Here is a 19,539-nt window from a genome sequence, read left to right as displayed (position 1 = left end):
TTAACATTTAACTGGATTTTCCTTTAATAGTGTTTGCAAGCACTAATACGTGAAACCCTTTGTGTATTGAAACTACTCATGACCAAATTCGTTACCTTTCTGTAGATGAATAATGTCAGGGAAGTTAGCGAGCAGGCCTTGGTAGAGCGACAGCTTGTCCAGCATATGGAAGAGGTCATACTTAGGTTGCTCTGCAAACATCTCTCCGATGTTCTCGTAAGTGCGGCCTGTATGGGAAATGGCGTTGTTGAGGGAATCTGAGCTGTGGGGAGGGTCCAGCATGAAAGCCTGGCTGATGGACTGGAAGGCGTTACCCAGCCGCTGGAACTCCTTCCTGAACCCACCGAGGTGTTTACGCACCAGCTCGGAGGCAACATGTGTGAGCTGCATCACGCTGTCGTCCATTTTCTTAGCAAAGGCCTTGAAGGTGTCGACCCTTTCCTCTACATCCTGAAGGTCCTGGTGCTCGTTAGGGATCTGGAGGGTCAGCATGAAGTGGGCGCCCACCATCTCATCCTTCTCTGCCCGTCTCTTGCCCAGTTTCCATTGCTTGTCGTCAGCGCACATCAGAAAGTGCTCAAAGCCTTCGTACTGGGAAAGGACAGGGTGGCTGGTCATGTGGTTCATCCACAGTATCAGTCGCCTCTTACGCTTCTCAATGAAGTCTTCCTCAAATCGCCCCGTGGCCTGCTTCTCAGGCAGGTGAGGCACAGAGATCACAGTGAACTTGTGCAGTAAGCGGTTGTACAGCCAGTCAAAGTGTTTGTAGCGCCTGTAAACAGGACGCCCTGTGTGGCTTGGTGTGACCCGGTATGAAATGTAGGTCTTGATGCCCTTGAATTTGGTCTGTTTTGTGGGGTCTTCAATGGAGCAGGAGAAAGGTTGTGGGTTCTCCTTCCACTGGGGCCCCAAGGGACCCATCTCAATAGTGTAGGACTCAGCTATCTTTGCCATCATGGGTACATCACCCAGAACAAAGGCTTCTACTCCTGAGCGAACAAAACTGGAAAATCTGTTCAAGTTCCTGCCCACCATACTGCCTTTCCTGGAGCTGGAGATGCTGTCCTGTCTCTCCATGTGGGGTTTGGCCCGGTAGTGAACATTGGGGTTGTTGGACATTGGGCTCTGATGGGAATGTCCATTGGCCCCAGGGCTTCTAGTGTGGTCAGCATCATCCACAACTGTGGATCTGTCATCCCAGTCATCCCAGTCATCATCATCTTCATCATCATCGTAAGACTGCTGCAAATGAGAAGGGGTGTTTGGAGAGGGGGGGAAATAGGAGACCTTTCCTAACGACCCTGGGGGGCTAATGGAGCAGTCCGTCACATTAGAGTTTGAGCGAGTGCGAATAATTTCCACATAAGATGCTGGGAAGAGACCCCTCTCCCCTCGGCTGTTCTCCCCCTGAAACCAACCGTCTACTGAGTTCTCATCAAAAATAACCAGTTCCTCGTTCTCCTGGATGCTGATTTCCTCTTTGTTTTCACTTTGAAACGTGTAGATGGCTTTGGCTTTCACTGACATCTTGATACTTCAGTGGGTCCGAAAGCGGAAGATTCTATTTGCACATAGTGCCTAGATTACATTGCTGCTACGGTCTTCGTGCATGCTGGGTTGGAAACATCTGACACTAGCTCACTGTAATATTTAAAGTCATCTTAAATTACATGGCAGCTGTTGGATCAAGTGTGCAACAGCATAAGATGACCTATGTAAATTTAATGTGATATTTAATAACGACAGAACTCCACAGTTAAATTCACTACCACGTAAAACTATTAACTCTATCTTTCAAAATAAAAGTCTAAAATGTGCCTACTGTGACCACTACCATCCTCAGCCTCATTGAGGCTATTGTTTTATTGTCTTAATATCTTAATATAATGCTAAGAGTCTGACAATAACTTTAGGCTATAAAGGCTATATACCACACTACCTCCCCCATAGCAGGGCACACAGACCCCGATTGCATCTCAAACACAACAGGTTGAAAAAGAAAACTGCTTTCACCAAAGAGCTTCTCCCAACGCGCCGACGGCGGTTTCAAACCCCGCAAACTGAACTGCGACCTCGCGTTGTTCGCTTCTCGGACACTTGTTTCTCATTGCGAAGCCCACAAATGATCCTTGAAGAAAACATTTCCAACACAAAATGCCCTGACGTGATGAGAAACACAGGAATGAGTAATGCTATCCCCGTGCATTTTGAGCCCGGTCCGCATTCCCTTACACTCAAACTTGCTTCTTTTTCCTGGTAAACAGGTTCCTGCGCATCTCCAGTCGATCCGTGAAATTCACAAGAAATGCCGGATCGGCGACCAAACACTGGGTTTCTACGGAGCACTAGCACACGCCAAGGTCCAATATTATTGTTCCGAGTTTATTCCTGTGCGCGTTGCAAAAAAGAAAACTCTTTCCATGACGTTAGGCTTGGACAATTGAATGCAAGTTCGCCCTTTTTTTTTTCATCTGCTCCTTTATATTGTTTGAAAGAGGGGAATCTGGCTCAACATCGCCCTCAGCATGACAAACGGAGTCGGTTCGTCCAAGGGGACGCGGCACGTCACCAGACTTCAGATGATGACGACAACGAGGGCGGTTTGGTTGCAAATGAAGAAACAACCACCACCACAACAACAACAACATAATAATAATAATAATATTTATAGCCATGAACAATATCATTCAATGCAAAAGTTTTCCTGCATACATTTTACTAGAAGTATACTGAATTAAACTGATTCTTTTAAACCACCGCTACAAAGCCACTATGACGTTATAGGTATCTAGTTTATATTCTCAAAAATTTTAACCATAGATGCTCTATATATATATATTTATGTACACTTTTTGATGTTTGAGTAAAACACGTTTTTACCTCTAATCAAATAAATTTAAAAGGTTGTACTTTTTACTTCAATGAATGTACAAAAACAAAAGCTGGAAGCTCAGCATTAGATCCTGCCATTACTTTCATATCATGTTTTTTGCAAGAAATAGTTTCTTGGATCAACCAACACTGTAATTATAATACTAATGAGACAATTAAAAAAAATCACTTACACATAATTTAAATTTCCAGACGTTTTAGGTTTTCTTCACATGTTGAGTTGCTGGGTCAACTAAATTGCAAACTCCGGATTAGTTTCCTGCTGTCGGCCAGCAATAGTAAATTGTTTTTTGGTATTTTTTAAAAGTTAATAGTTTAGAGGCTGTGACATTTTTCTGATACAAGAGAGGTTTTACAAAATATTTAATTGACATGCATAATTTAAATATAATCCAATTATATAAAATAACTAATTTTAACACGAAACAAACTAACTCCGGGTTAATTTTTTTGGTCGGCCAACTAAAAGTCGCTGGTGGTAGAAAGGATGACATCGTGACGAACGGGCAGCAGCGGCAGCTTCTCTGAATGTCTAAGGCAAATATTTAGCTGCTTTCTTCATTATTATCTGACAGAACCTTCTGTTCCGTAGTTAGTCTGGGTCATAAAGTTATGTTTAATGTAACGCATTGGTGAATCAGTGAGCTAAGGCCTTGGCGGCTATCCAAGATTGTGCTAGCAGAGTTAGCATGATGCTGAAGCTAACTGGCTAACGCTAACTGTAACTCAACGGCTTTTAGTGCAAGACTGGTCAGGATTTTGTTCATGTCAAAGATTCATGTTAGACACCCGCTAGATACAGGCTCAATCACTCTTTTGAGCAGATTTTTGTCGTTTTCGTGTATAGTCCTATCACGCTTAACTTTACATTCGTTCCTAATGCTAGTCCAGTGTGCATTCCGTTCCCAGTTTAATGCCAGATTACACTTAGTTTAAACTGGCTGAATAATATAAAACAGCGGTCCTGCAATAAATTCCACTTGCCTGAAGATTATATTGTTCAGTTTATGTTGAGACTGCATAGTCATGCAGTTTGTGGTGGTTTGTCTATTATTTTGTCCACAGCATTTATATCAATAAGGGTGCATTTAAAACAACTTAAACACTATAAGTTGTTGGTATGATGCATTGCACTTCAGCAGCATCACAAACAACATCCTTTTCAATGACTACGCAGTCGAATCAACTACCTAATACCTATAATCAGGTCAAAATTTTCTTAAAAAATGTCTGTTTGTGAAAATTAGATCTAATGTAGTTTTGGTGCTAGAGCGTTATAATGCTTCACAGAACACAATTTTTCTATTACAGCAGTTTAATCGGTCCTCTCACATTTGCATTCCATTATGCACTGCTAATATTGGGAGGTGAACCCAAAGAATATAGTTCTTCATTGGCAGATATTCATCAACAACCTTTTAGCACCTTTGTTAGTTTCAGAGAGGGGATTATGGTCTGTCTCAGAAATGTAGGAATGAAAATCCTAAAATCTCATGTAAACATTCTTCTGCAGAGTCCCCATGGATGACCTGACCCAAGCCCTTTCGGCCAGCTTTGCTGTGTCCAAGGAGCCCAACAGTACAGCTGCCCCCCACCCTCGGCTGGCTCAGTACAAGAGCAAGTACAGCGTGCTAGAGCAGAGTGAACGAAGGCGGCGCTTCCTTGACTTGCAGAAAAGGTAATTGTCTTGAAGATTTCAAATTGTGCATATTGTGATACTAAAATATATTTAATTTTGCCTGAATATCACATTTGTTTTGAGGTATAAAAAATAAAACGAGAATGGGTTTAGCTGTCGGATGGTTTTAGCAGCAACAAAAATGCTCATTTCTGCAAAGATGTTTAAACATGTTTTGATTTGACAAACTTGGCTATTGAAAAATTTAACTCACTGAAAAATCTGATTTACGTTTAGGAGGCTGGCATTTTGATGTTTGTCTAAGTAAGAGACTAGGAAGCTTTGTGTGCAGATGAAGTTCAGAGATATGTTTATCACAGCCTTTTCTTCTGACTAATGTCAGCAAAAGGTTAAACTACGTCAACCATGCACGACGTCTGGCTAATGGGGACTGGACGGGGCCAGACAGTGATGGGGAGGAGGACATGGAGAAACAAGAAAAGGGGGAACGGAAGCAAGGTGGTACCACAGAAGAAGAAGAGGGAATGGAGATTGAGAGGAGGAAGCTGCCAAGACATTATGCAAACCAGGTCAGGGTTATGTTTATTCTTCTTTTCCTTTGGGCTGTTCCTTTTCAGGGGTCAGCACAGTGAATCATGTGCCTCCATCCAGCCCTGTCCTCTGCATCCTCTTCTCTCACAACAGCTAACTTCATGTCCTCTCTCACTACATCCATAAATCTCCTCTTTGGTCTTCCTGTAGACCTCCTGCCTGGCAGCCCCAACCTCAGCATCTTTCTACCGATATATTCACAGTTTCTCCTCTGAACATGTCCAAACCACCTCAATCTGGCCTCTCTGACTTTATCTCCAACATATCTAACATGAGCTGTCCCTCTGATGTCCTCATTCCTGATCCTGTCCATCCTCGTCACTCCCAAAGAGAACCTCAACATCTCTGCTACCTCCACCTCTGCCTCCGGTCTTTTCTTCAGCGCCACTGTCTCTAAGCCAAACAACATCTCTGGTCTCACCACCGTCTTGAACATCTTTCCTTTCATTCTCGCTGATACACTTTTATCACACAACACACCTGACACTTTTCTCCACCCGTTCCAACCTTCTTGTATTCGCCTCTCCACCTCTTTTCCACACTCTTCGTTGCTCTGAACCGTTGACCCTAAGTATTAAAGTCCTGCACCTTCTTCACCTCTGCTCCCTGTAACCTCTCCGTTCCCCCCGGGTCCCTCTCATTGACACACATGTATTCTGTCTTGGTAAAGGTAAAGTGCTTTATTTGTCATTATACATACAAGGTGTAGATGAAGAGTGAGTCCTGAGCCGCTGTGACAATGTCATCTGCAAACATCATAGTCCATGGAGAATCCTGTCTAACCTCATCTGTCAGCCTGTCCATCACCAGAGCAAACAAGAAGGGGCTCAGAGCTGATCCTTGATGCAGACCCACGCCCACTTTGAACTCCTCTGTCACACCCACAGCAGAGCTCACCACTGTCTTACAGCTCTCATACATGTCCTGCACCACTCTAACATACTTCTCTGCCACTCCAGACGTCCTCATACAATACCACAGCTCCTCTCTCTGCACCCTGTCATACGCTTTCTCTAAATCTACCAAGACACAATGCAACTCCCAATGACCCTCTCTGTACTTCTCCATCAGCTTCCTCAAAGCAAATACTGCATCTGTTGGACTCTTTCTAGGCATGAAACCTTATTGCTGCTAACAAATGTTCACCTCTACCCTTAGCTGAGCTTCCACTACTCTTTCCCACAACTTCATTGTTTGGTTCATCAGCTTTATTCCTCTGTAGTTGCCACAGCTCTGCACATCTCCCTTGTTCTTAAAAATTGGTACCAGTACACTTCTCCTCCAGTCCTCAGCATCCTCTCACTCCAAGATCTTGTTAAACAAACTAGTCAGAAACTCTACTGCAACCTTTCCTACCCTCCCTCTCCACAGGTATGTCATCAGGACCATCAGCCTCCACTCTTCATCCTCTTCAACATCCTCCTCACTTCATTCTTACTAATCTTTGCTACTTCCTGCTCCACACCAGTCACCTCTTCTACTCTTTGTTCCCTTTAATTTTCCTCTTTCATCAGCTCTTCAAAGTTGTTCTTCCAACTTCCCATCACACTGTGGGGCGACTGTGGTGCAGAAGGGTACAGCGATTGTCCAACAATCTCAGTTGTTGGTTCAATCCCCAGCTCCTCCAGTCGCATGCAGAAGTGTCCTTGAGCAAGACACTGAACCCCAACTTAATTGCTCCCTCATTGGTGTATGAGTGTGTGTGTGATTTTGATTGCGAATGGGTGAATGATGAGCAGTGTAAAGGGCTATGAGTGCCAGTAGGTAGAAAAGCGCTATATAAGTGCAGCCCATTTACCATTTACTCTTGGCATCGGTCAATACATTTCCATCTTTATCTTTAATTACCCTAACCTGATGCACATCCTTCCCATCTCCATCTCTCTGTCTCGCCAACCTGTACAAAAGCTGTACAAAGCTATACAACATTCATCCTCTGCTCTGGCTTAGTCATCTTCATCTTCCTCACCCCCAGAGTCATTTTACACACCAACATCCTGTGTTGTCTGGCTACACTCTCCCTTACAATCACTTTGCAGGCAGTGATGTCCTTTAGATTACAACATCAACACAAGATGTCGTCCACCTGAGTGCTTCTACCTCTGCTCTTATATGTCACCCTGTTCCTGCCTCTTCTGGAAGAAAGTGTTCACTACAGCCATTTCCATCCTGCCCATCACATTCTCATCACCTCTGTTCCCTTCACCTACATGCCCACTGAAATCTGCACCAATCACCACTCTCTCACCTCTGGGGATGCTCTGCATCACTTCATCTAACTCACTCCAGAATTTCTCCTTCTCTTCTAACTCACATCCTATCTGTGGGGCATAACCACTAACAACATTAAATTTCCAGTTTCAGACTCATCAACCTGTCTGATACTCTTTTCACCTCTAGAATGTTCCTCACAAACTCCTCTTTCAGGATAACTCCTGCTCCATTTCTCTTCCTATCTGACCCATGGTAGAACAACTTGAACCGTGCTCCTAAGCTTCTAGCCTTGCTACCTTTCCTCCTGGTCTCCTGGACACACAGTATATCCACCTTCCTTCTCTGCATCATGTCAACCAACTCTCTAGCCTTCCCTGTCATAGTCCCAACATTCAAAGTTCCTACTGTGAGTCCTACACTCTTGGCTTTCCTCCGCTCCTAATTTGACCAACAGTAGCCCAATTTCCACCGACACCCTGTAGGTCAACAGCACCAGTGGCGGTCTTTGTGACCCCGAGCTCCAACCGATCCGGTATTTAAGTCAAATTTAGTGTGGAAGTCATGATTCACATGTTTAATTCGGCATGTGTTTACGTGAGATGCCCTTCCTGACACAACCCTCTGCATTTATCCAAACTTGGGACAGACACAAGAAGACACTGGCTTGTGCCCCCTAGTGGTTACATTATCAGGGTTATGTTTATTATGAGCCCAATATGCTATTCTATTCATTTTGTCCAGCAGAGGGTGCATTAGTTCCTAGAATTACAGCCCAGCTTTCTGAATTATGTTTGTATAAGCTTGATTTACATTTAGTCCTTTAGCAGAAACTTTTATCCAAAGCAACTTATTCTCATCAATGCGGAGATATATTTGAGCTATCAATCTTGGACTTTGAAATACAAATGTTTATGAAAATGAAATAAGTGTGTTCACAAAGTCCCTTCTCTCCTTCAGCTCATGCTGTCAGAGTGGCTGGTGGATGTGCCATCAGAACTGGACACTGATTGGCTGATGGTGGTCTGTCCTGTGGGGAAAAGATCACTTATTGTTGCCTCTAAGGTAGGAACCTCTTCCAGATATTCTGTTGTGTCACTGTCAGCCAAATACATCTGAGATTGTGTGAGCTGCTTCCTCTTGGTTTTTATTATTCAACATCCATTGCTGCTGCTTTCCAAATTCATTTACTTGACAATGACAACAAGGGTCTTTTCTAATTTGAATGCACTGTCATGGCTTAACTGAGTTAGAATGTTATGGTAGGACTACTGCTCTTTGCATCTCCTGCTTTTAACTGCAAGGTAAAATCCTCGTTTAGAAGAGAATGGGTAAGTTGTTTGCGTGAGTATGGTGATATGAGCAGATGCTTGGGAAGTATTTTCCTGAACCTGATGGAGATGCAAAATTTACGTAAATGTTTAAATAATGCATATGAAATATGTTAATTGTGTGTATGGAGGGCACTGTGTGAATCTGTTGCATCTACAGACACTTGCATATGCCACATCACTACAAGAATATAATGCATTAAGGTTGCTGTGGTACAGAAGTGCTGAGCAAGCTAAAACACCAGATTTACTGAAGGCAAGACACACGTACAGGAACAAATTATAAGACCATCAAAAAAAGAGATGTTTGCCCTGGTTAAAAGAAGGACATAACAGATTTCATTTGAGTACTATTTTGCACATTTTATTATCCTCTGGGGTACATTTAGCCACGAAACCAAAGTTTTAGTGTCGGCTCTTAAGCTGTAGTATGTATAGCACTGTTTTCCAAATCTAGGGCTGTGAGTCAGTGCTGGGCCTCAGAAGGTTTGCAGCTGGGCTGCATAATAATTAGTTGAGAAACATTTACATTTGAATTCAACACGGTCTGTCCTGCAATGTTCATGATCTCTCACTGTCAGGTTCACACATGATGCTTATTTTGAACTAAAGTAGGTCACAAGTACTTGATGTAATCAGTCCATCACCTGCTTAGCTGGTCTATCTTCCTGTGTTTTGTGTTATTGTTGCTACTTGCAAATATGAGGGAAAAGCCAGTGAGAGCTTTAGAAAGAGCGTTAGAGCTGCAACATTTGACTTTTATTATTTTGGTTGTGTTTCCTGAACAAAATTGTGAATATAAAATAAGTCTGCCATGCAAAAAAAGGGAACTTCTACTCGAGCGTGGAGTCTGCATTGATACTTGTTATCATCTTGTGAATTATTGGAAACAGAAAATACAAATTTGGGTGAGAGGTGATAACCGCAGTGAGGTTGAGAAAGAGGCAGTCAGCGGGGGTCCATGTTTAGTCAAACAGAAACGTGCCTTTTTAATATCAAATACATTTACTGAAAAATGTATTTTCAAAATCATCCAAATCCTAAGTTAGAAGAAGAAAAATTAGCTGTTCATTACTTCTTTTGAAAAAGATTAAAGGTTTTGTTTATGGTCTTTTAACATCACACCTTTTTATGTTGTATTGTAAGATCAAATGTATTTATTTTTTTTAACCCTGCATTTACTAGTCTTGTGGTTTACAAGTAATGAAAAGGCTTGAAAATGCTTATCATCATTTTGTGCTGTCATACTGGCACTAGACCAATTTTCCTGTCTCACTAATGTCAGCAACACTCCCTGCCCTATGATGCAACCTCTATCTATAATATGACGACTGTGGCTCTAGTCATATTTGTCCTCATTCATCATTTCAGAACTCGACCTAGTTGATGATAAATTTGTGAAAAACCACGACCCATTGCTCTTCACAAAGCGAGAACTAAAGAGTCTTTGAAAACTCAAAAACAACAGATGTTTTCCGGTACTTGAGGAAAACTGCATGAGCCCCTTTTTTTTTTTTTACCTACTTGCAAGCTTTTTTACTGATTTGTCAGTTAGTCACCGTGACAATTTTAACTTAATCTGTCCTGATTTACAGTGTAGCTCTGTGGGGACTTTGTGCCAGTACCTGGACGATGATAACCATTGAAACCACCTTCACCCAAGGCCTCTGATCTTTTTCTGAGCACGTGTCACATAGTATTATAATTTACGTGCGTACAGAACCTATAAAAAGTATTCAAAGGGGTGAAGGTTTCCACCCTTTGTTTTATTGCAATATTGGATTGCCGTCGATTTACTTAGGAAATTTTGACCAAACAGTTACAAACAAGAACTCAGATCTATACAAATAAATCTAAAACTCTAAAACTGAAAATGAGTGATTGCATATGTATTTACTCCCTGAAGATAACAGATAACAGTTGTTGTCTGTACAGCCTCTGCCATCTCAGCTGCAGAAACTCGTAACTCCTTAAGAGTCATAGGTGTCTTGGTGGCTCCATCACTAATCCCCGTTCTCTATGGTCACTCATGTTTTGAGGACACATTCCATATTCCTTATATTGTTTAGTCATTCAGAAGCTGGAAAATACCATTTCTCTTTTTTCTTACCTGGGCCCTGCTTGTTGGAATCATCTCTCTCTTTTTTTTTCCCCTGAAGGGTTCCACTGCAGCGTACACTAAAAGCGGCTACTGTGTGAACCGTTTCCCCTCCCTGCTGCCTGGTGGGAACAAACACAACTCTGCTATGGGAAAAGGTAGGTGGGGCTGTTGTACCTTAAGATAAGCATTGCACAAAAATGGTCCTAGAGAAGTAACTGTAACTTTATTTCAGTTTGCAGCAACATTCTGAACAATTTCCAACATGGGGCTTGTAATGATGTAATCACTGAGACATTTAACACCATGTATGTGCTGGTGGGACAGTCAGTACAGATTCATACCATTCTCACATGTTGTCTGTTATTGTATTGCTGAGACCGTCACCAAGGTGGCCCTTGATGGGCGGGACCACACTTGGTGGGGTGGGATTCGCCTTCTGCATTTCAAGCTGATGCTCTACACACACACACACACACACACACACACACACACATGCATTGATATATATGCATTGTCCCTTTAGAAATAAATGAAAATCACAGTTTTATTTATATTTCTAATACAGATATGGCTGAATTTCAGGCTGAATTAATATAAACAAAACCTAATGGAAATGGTATTTCAGTTAGCAGATCTTTACATTCCTAAAGCTGCTTAAGGAAAAAAAAAGGCAAAGATATGTGTGTGTGTGTATATATATGAGTGTGTGTGTTTTAATAAGACCTAAGAATATATGCAATTTCTTATACCCCTGAATTTTGTATATCAGATTATACAATCCTGGACTGCATTTACAGTGAAGTGGACAGAACATACTACATACTGGATGTCATGTGCTGGAGAGGCCACCCGGTCTACGACTGCCCGGTAAGACTGGCTTTTAATCCTCCAGCAATCCAGGAATGCTTGTCTAATTGCTTAAACAGCCCAGTCTGGGCCACAGATGTGCTTCTTTGCCAAGCTGCCCATTTCATTGGCTCTGGATTTGAAAGATGAGTTTTTTGTTTACAGTGCTTGTTTTCTCATCAACAGACCGAGTTTCGTTTCTATTGGCTTCAGTCCAAAGTCCAGGAAACGGACGGGCTGTCAGACATCGCCAAACGCAACCCGGTGAGTACCAGCACCATAAATAGAGCCTTTCCACTACATGCCCAATTTTTCCTTCCTGTACTTACTAATGTTGTTTTTAGGTTTTCTGCACTGGGTGTTTGTTTTGTTTTATGCCTTGCTGCACTTTATTTTGCCATATGGGATAAATCCAGTCCTTAACGTGAACCTTAACTTCCTCAGGGCAAAATGAGCAAAGGGGAAATTAAAGACAGGCTTCCATTACCATCTAGAAGACTAATTGTGCACTAAAGTGATTATTACTCACAAGTATTTGATATAATAGTGCATTGACAAAGCCTGAGTAAACTTCGACTTCAAGGTCCGCTCTTAATCGTCACTATTTTTGTAGGCTGATCTAGTAGGAGCTAAATCACCCGTAGTCTTAGCAGAGTAAGGTCACTATTAGAAAGCAATTTCTCACATTTGACAAGAAGACAAATTGTGTTTGGAACTAACAACAGAGTGCTCTGGTTTTGTTTGGTCCAACAGTTCCGGTTTGTGAGCCTCCAAAGCACAGACTGCACAGCAGAATCGATTCAGAAAGCCCTGGCAGCTGAGTACAGCTTCAACGTAAGGACTGATCTTTAGACCTTAAGTTGTTTTCTGCAAAATAAAAAAACAAACAAAAAAAACAAACAACTTTCTTTGCTGTGTTGGATTTAGTGTTAGAGTTGGAAAAATGCTATAAATACTAGATTTGATCTATTTAGTAAAGGATCTTTTGAAATGCAAAGAGAAATAAATTTGACTTGCTTTTTATCAGACTTGATGTATAATAATTTGATTATGAATTTCTGGCTGCAGGTGGATGGTCTCCTCTTCTATCACCGGCAGACCCACTACACCCCGGGCAGCACCCCTTTGGTGGGCTGGCTTCGCCCTTACATGGTCTCTGACATCCTGGGTATAGAAGTTCCTGTAGGACCCCTCACCACCAAACCCGAATATGCCAGCCACCAGCTGCAGCAGATCCTAGAACACAAAAAGACATCAAGTGAAGTTCGGCCTGCCAACAGCAGTGGAGGGTATGAGTTAGAGTACCTGTCCACCCCGAGCCAGGACTGTGGGGACTCTCTGAGCTTTTTAAATCAAAAGCCAATAAGGGAGGCACACATGGAGATGTGAGTGGGAGGCTAAACTAGCTGCAGATTGCTAACTCTGTATTTCTGAGTGGTGGCTGCACACATATGGCTCTTTTAGAATGTCTGCTGAATGCTTCTGCAGATCCAAGCAATTGCAAAGTATGGCTAATTCTAATCCGGCAGTTCTCTGGAAACATTCAGAGTGCAGATTAGTAGAGACATGCTTCTGGTCAGAGGACAAATTGGAGCAGCAGGTGAAAATTTAGGATACACACAGTGTTATGTTTAAGATGTTGCTGACTGGCAAAACCCTGCGAGTTGGGCTAATGCTGAACAGCCAGTGTTAAATGGACTTTTACAATTTTAATATCAATTCTAAAGTTGAAGTGTTTTAAACTGTATGTTTCGAAATAAATGTGTTTTATTAAATTACACTCCTTAACACCGGGTTTCCACTGGTTATTGCACTTTTGGAGTTTTGTTGAAAAGTTTATGGAATTTCAAAGAAAGAAAATCAAGTCTTACTAACATGCGTATTTCACTACTTTACATGTGCAATTTGAAAATATCGAACCTATAAATATATTTTGAATTTATATTTTGACAAAAATATATTTGGGGAATTTACAGAATTTAGACTCGATATGACTTCATTGAAAAACACTACACAGTTAATGTTATGATTTAAAACAAAGATTCATGTATACAACATAAGACAAAAGTCACTGAGAACAAATGTCTTTTCATGCCATTTGGCATCTGTGCCTTCTGATAAAAATGACCACAAAGTGTCCATTTCCAGGATCTCTCGATGATGAAAAGACACCTGGTTTCAGGCTTTTGTGCACCTCTCCCTCAGCTGGCCTTACAGACACATTAGATCCCAAACATGAGGTACTGGATACGCCTCATTTTGATTAATAAAGTATCTTTAACACATATCTATTTTCTCATGTCTCACTCCTTAATATATCTTCATCATTCTTACCTTGTAATACAAATACGTTAATCAGTTGACTTACGATTTACACATGATTTATAAATGAACTTAAATCTTTTTTTTTTTTAAATCGTCCTTTCTGCTGTTTCTCGCACTTGCATCTTGTGAAATGTGAACACTTTTCTGATAGGACTTTGATTTTTGCTGCCTTGTACCTCACTTGTAAGTGGCTTTGAAAAAAAAGCATCTGCTAAATAGCTAAATGTAAAGTGAACGCACCCCATATAAGGTATTTAGGACCTTAAATCAGTTTGATCTACTTAAACAAAGTTCACACAACAGTAGGATAGTATAACTATCCTGTGGGGTTGATATCTAATACATGGGACGGGCTTCACCCCCCCACAGAAAGAAGTGTCTCATAGTAAAATGGCACTAAATATGTGTGTCCACTCCAGATTATTTTTTCGCAATGACACAATACTCTTCAAATTACTCAATAAAGCTTACGCGAATGATTACATATCACATATTGATCAATCAACTACATGTCACAGATAGTAAACCATAATTCACTCAAAAATATTCCACCCATCCATCAATTTAAAATAAATCTTTCAAGTTTCAAACAAGTTGAGAAATTTGGTTGTCAATTGAAAAAAACATCTGCACACACCTTGGATCTGATTGTACATGTGCTGTAGCTGATGTTCCAGTATATAATAAGACATGAGTCATGCTGCTGATACCAGCCCTCATCAGCAGAATTCATGAGCATCTCTTCCCCTTTGCAATGGGCTCGGTGTGTGATTTGCGTAACTGTGAAGAGCTGGGCGGAAACTGTCAACAGGAAAAGACCTGAATGTTTCTGGCAGGGTTGTGAACTTGGTTTTAGTGACCTGTGCCAACAAATCCTGCATGAACTGGTTTTCAATATTTTAGGAAGGGAGTTCACCATATTCTCCTTTCAATTCTGTTTCTCCATTTTCAATTTGCTGTTCTAAGACTGTTTTTCAACACCTTGGATTGGTTTCCACCTTTAAAATATGTTTTTCGGTTATTAATAAAAGACTTTAAAGATGTAAAGCTGAGGTAGAGGTGGAACAGGAGGAAGGAAAACAGCTACTGAGACGTCTTTCTGTGTGTATATGAGCAACTTAATGTCATGCATCTCATTAAAAGATATTCATGTTTTTGCCTCGATACTCACTTTTTCTACACTGGAAAAAAAAAAAAACAACTTATATTTTCCTTTTCTTACTCTTGCCAAAGTGTCACAATTGCTCACCACCTACATGGAACATCAACAGGTGAAAATAACACTACCTTTTGTGGGGATTGTCATAACTCATTCTGGGAAATATAGGAGATTACTAACTGAAGAAGGTGCACCGTGCAGCTGAGGGAAACTTAGTCAACCACAATTACAATATCTCATCATGCGATACTTCCTGGAAAGCAACAAACACTAAAGACTGACATTGTGTAACAATAATAGATAAGAGAATAGGAGTTTCCGGTTGTGATCAGTTTTGATTATCTGCTTTCTAGTGGGATTTCACTTCTACCTAAATGTAGATAAAGCACATTTATCAATAATTGTTGATGAGGCTTGTGTTTAATCAGGTTTAAAGTGGTGCGATGCTCCTGAAAACAGATGAGCATCATTTCCAGATGGTCTTAGGATCTATCGCCAATGTTTTCATTGCATTTCTGATGTGTGCAAAGTGTACATCGCATTTCTTTAAAAAAAAAAAAAAAAAAGCTCCAAAGACGTGACGCTTCCAAATGTATAGTATTTAAAAACAAGGTATTTGACAAATGCAGTTTGTCGCGTACAGTCGGATGTTTTTTCTTTCACATTCAGTCACCGCTAAACCAAGAGGACGGAGGCCTATCAAGGAGAGCAGAGCAGGGCATGTGGTTACTGCAAGAATTCAGGTATTAGTCAGCAACACCAATCACTTTCCAGGAACTGAGCACCTGCCACAGTTACGCTTTTCAGAAGGCTGTGTTTCTCACACACACAAACACACATAGTGTTGCTTACTTAGGGCCTCGCTAATGTTTATGAAAAACCTTGTCACAAGACTTCTAGGGAGCGAAGCAGGTTTTTGAAACCCTCGAAAAGTTGTCGTACGCATGCTGTTTAACCTTGGTAAAAGTTCCTGGTATTCACTGTGGATAAAGGCAAACAAAACAGTATGATGCAAATGTAAGGTGCACGTTGACTTTATGCATTTACACACTGAGCTGTAGCTGAAATTTTAATAGGTCAAATTTTGTATTTACCAAAAACAGCATTTTATTGTTATTTACATTTTTTTTAAAAAGTTGATTCAAAAGGAATGCTAAGCTAAGCTAATAAACTCCTGGCTTTTATATATTGATTTATTCATACATACATAAAATGGGATTGATCTTCAGTCTACCACTTCCAAAGTAAAATAATACTTTTTAATCTGTATTTTAGCAGACAAACACATTAAACGTCCTTACTTAGACTTCAAATCCCACCCTATGTATTAACTGTAGACAGCTCCTCTCTACGTTACTATAACCCCCTAGTTCCCAGATCCAATAATAAGGACACATCCAACTCTGGATCCACAATGTTTTGCTCAGGACAGGATTTTTATAAAATCCAGTCTAATTGTAGTCTTATCAAACGCAGTTGTGCGTTATCTCCAAGTCTTTATTTGACTATTATAATAATACTTTGGCGTTAAAATAAACGGCCTGGAGAGGATCGTGCTGAACCAGCGCCTCAGACAGTCTCGGAGTAAACTAATCTTTTAGGAAATGAAATGCTTGAACACTGACCGATACAATGAGTTAAATCAGGTCTTCATAGAAAAGTCAGATGCATTTAGGCCTGTTTGGAGGTTGACATGCGTGGGCAGGGCTCTATGAATTTACCAATCACATTTTCCCAAACCACATGATGTCAGCTGGCTTCACAGGAAGTCTATTGTTGCCCACTCCCTTTTCCCTTTGGCTTTCAAGCCAGACTTTCTCACGCCTCATTATTTACAGTTCACCTATTGTGGGGTCTTGTTTGTTGTGGGAAAAAAATAACATAAAACGTCAGTGAATGTTTTCAACCTGTGTCTAAAATTACATGTAAGGCCAGAGAAATAAACAGTCTACCTCCCTCAAAAGGATTTTCCTTCTTTATATACAGGTGAGGATAACGCAGCATTACAAATGTTTCCAATCTTTTTGTGCCTCCTGACTCCCCGTTTTGCATTGCATTACGTTTACAACCTCATTAAAAACATATTAAGGTAACGCCAGTAATCCTGCGAGGAATGCAATCTCCTCCCCGCACTTGAAATAACCTTCCTATTGAAATATATCAGCAGCCTGTAATACTCTCAGAAAAGACCTGCAGTGTGTCTGTGGGTCATATTACAGTGACCTTATCATACTGACTGGTATTTTCTGTTTCCTCTGATGTCATGCAATTCCTGTAAAGTGTACTTTATGATAATGTAGCCTAGGGGATGCATGAGTCGAGAGTTTCACTAATTAAATTGTTATTCTTTCAACCAACTACTATGGGAGGGCCCCGTCCTATTATTAGTAATTTCCTTTTGCTTTATTTCATTCATTAGTGAAGTGCATTGATGGAGTCAGGTGTACTTCTGTGATGCATCACAGGCACAAACATGAATGTAGAGAATCTTAGCATTTACCAATGCAAATCCATCCTCTTTTAGATCTATGTGGACATGTGAAACGTTAGAAGCTTAAGTTTCTATATCACGCACCATTTAGTTTCCAAATTAGTTGTGTTGTCCTGCTTGTTAATGCTCAGCTGAAATGTGAAGGAGTAGTTTCACATTTTGGAAACACTCTTTGGTCAGACTTTGGTAGAAATATAAGCAGCAGCTGCTTCGGTAGCTTAGCTTAGGCCAAAGAGGAAAAGATGTTATCAAAATTCAGCCACCACCAACATGTTACCTAACGTATTTCCCATCAAACCACAATTTATCATTTTTACACTTTGTGGTAGTTAGCAAAGATTAAATAAACACATTAAATGCAAGCTAAGTGTTAGGTGAGTATTTAGTGACTTTGAAGGTGCTGGTTAAAGTTAGCTGCTAAGCTAAATGAAAGGCTAGGTGCGTATCGTTCTCTTCTAATCTCGGCAACAAAGCATATTTCCCAAAGTGAAGTAATCTGGATTTGAAAAATAACCTATTTATTCCCTATAAAGCCGAACTTTAAGCTTTTAGCATCATTAGTTGCTGAGCAAAAACTGAAATGTAGATGCAGTGGTTGATTTTTTGTTTGTTTTTTTTGGCGCATGGTAAATTAAATACACCTAACATGTTAATTATTGAGCTGTGAAAGTGCTTGTATGTAGATTTTGTTTTGTTGTTTTGTTTGGTCATTGTATTAGCAAGCTAAGCTAACTTAACGCTAACTGATTGTTGCTTTGTGGTACCAGTCTCCTAGCTAGTCTTAGGTCTTCGCTATAAAGTACATATATGTGTTTCAGTTGGTAAGGTGAGAACATTTAATCCTCAGCGAATTAATTTAGTTAAAAAAAATTCTAATACTATAATGTCATTCAGTTCATTATATGTGCATTCTTCTAATTTTCACATTCCTCACGTTATGCGCTCAGAAATGCCATTTCCGGTCGGGGTGTTCTATTTTCATAAACGAAGCCACAGGCCAGCGAGCTTTTCTCACGTTCTGCTCTTAACCACCAGGGGTAGAGCAACGTGCAGGGTTGGATTCGTGCCTCTGGAAGTGTTGCTCGCTACTCACTCGCCCCGGAAGCCGTTCCGGTCCTTCATGTCGAAGCACGTCCCGAAGCCCCAGCGGAGCGAGGAGCGACGATAAGAGGACACGGGAGACCGAAGACCGACTGTCCTTCGCGGAAGTCTTCTACCTCTGTTTAAAAGCCTGTTTGTGATTGGACGCTGCAGCGGATGTCAAAGCGCATCACAACGCTGCTTTATTACGGAATGACCCGAAAAACAGAACATGTTGAACGCTCGCAGACATTCATATGATTTGGTCTGATTAAACGATGATCTGATCCGACAAAGGATCCACCAAACAACTTTCTAGATTTATTAGAAAATAAAAACTTTTCTGTTCAAGATCTTTGGGTAGAAATACAGTTTGATGTCATATAATTTACATTTATCCAAAAGATTTGATTCAATAGAGCATTCATCAATACGAAACACGGTTTTATAAATAACCTAGATTGGGATATTGAATATTTAATTTTGAAACAGAAGACCAATAAACACTGATTCAGATATTCAGCAATGTGCATCCAGCATGTGATCATTGAAGACTATTTACACATGTGAGCACAGCACAAATACAGAATGCACGTTGTTAATTTACAGATGTGAAACTGTTTTAAACACGGGCAGATGGGAAGAAAAAAAAACACCCCGTGCCGACCATGAGTTCACATTGTGATTATTTTTTTGGACAGTGTGTATATGGGCGAATATAAATATAAAAACTTAAAAGGCACCACGGTAACTCGACCGGATCCGACTGAAAGGTGATCCAGCTGAGCCGCCGTCATCAGAAACAGACGTCGCTGCACATGACGGTTCAGAGGAAAGGACGTATCAGAAACACATTTCCTCGGTTCCTCTCTC

General features: G+C 40.8%; 2 protein-coding genes and 1 long non-coding RNA gene across 4 annotated transcripts in view; 1 reads left to right on the top strand and 2 right to left on the bottom strand.

The window, feature by feature from the left end:
• snx33 (sorting nexin 33) overlaps nt 1-2,596 on the bottom strand; it is a 42,146-nt gene extending 39,550 nt beyond the window's left edge. The window contains exon 1 of one of the 2 annotated variants that reach the window (XR_010914102.1): nt 96-2,596. Coding sequence is in view for 1 of the 2 variants with exons in the window: in XM_067500300.1 (XP_067356401.1) it covers nt 96-1,527 (1,432 nt within the window). In the remaining variant the exon portion in view is untranslated. The remainder of the gene's footprint in view (nt 1-95) is intronic. The other variant, XM_067500300.1, reaches the window with a different exon arrangement.
• Nucleotides 2,597-3,276: 680 nt separating this feature from the next.
• On the top strand, nt 3,277-13,399 carry snupn (snurportin 1). Its single transcript, XM_067500301.1, has 9 exons — nt 3,277-3,429; nt 4,406-4,570; nt 4,914-5,100; nt 8,294-8,398; nt 10,824-10,920; nt 11,535-11,632; nt 11,798-11,875; nt 12,365-12,445; nt 12,680-13,399. The coding sequence occupies exons 2-9, from the start codon at nt 4,413-4,415 to the stop codon at nt 12,998-13,000; spliced, it is 1,125 nt and encodes a 374-aa protein (XP_067356402.1). The 5' UTR covers nt 3,277-3,429; nt 4,406-4,412; the 3' UTR covers nt 13,001-13,399.
• On the bottom strand, nt 11,946-19,340 carry LOC137125209 (uncharacterized). The gene is made up of 2 exons (XR_010914103.1): nt 18,680-19,340; nt 11,946-12,847 (listed from the first exon to the last, which is right to left on the bottom strand). It is a non-coding gene; the product is annotated as an uncharacterized lncRNA (long non-coding RNA).
• Between the last annotated feature and the right edge of the window lie 199 nt (nt 19,341-19,539).

Source organism: Channa argus, chromosome 4 (genome assembly GCF_033026475.1).
Source record: "Channa argus isolate prfri chromosome 4, Channa argus male v1.0, whole genome shotgun sequence".
NCBI lineage: Eukaryota > Metazoa > Chordata > Actinopteri > Anabantiformes > Channidae > Channa > Channa argus.
This window is presented reverse-complemented; position numbering and strand designations above follow the sequence as displayed.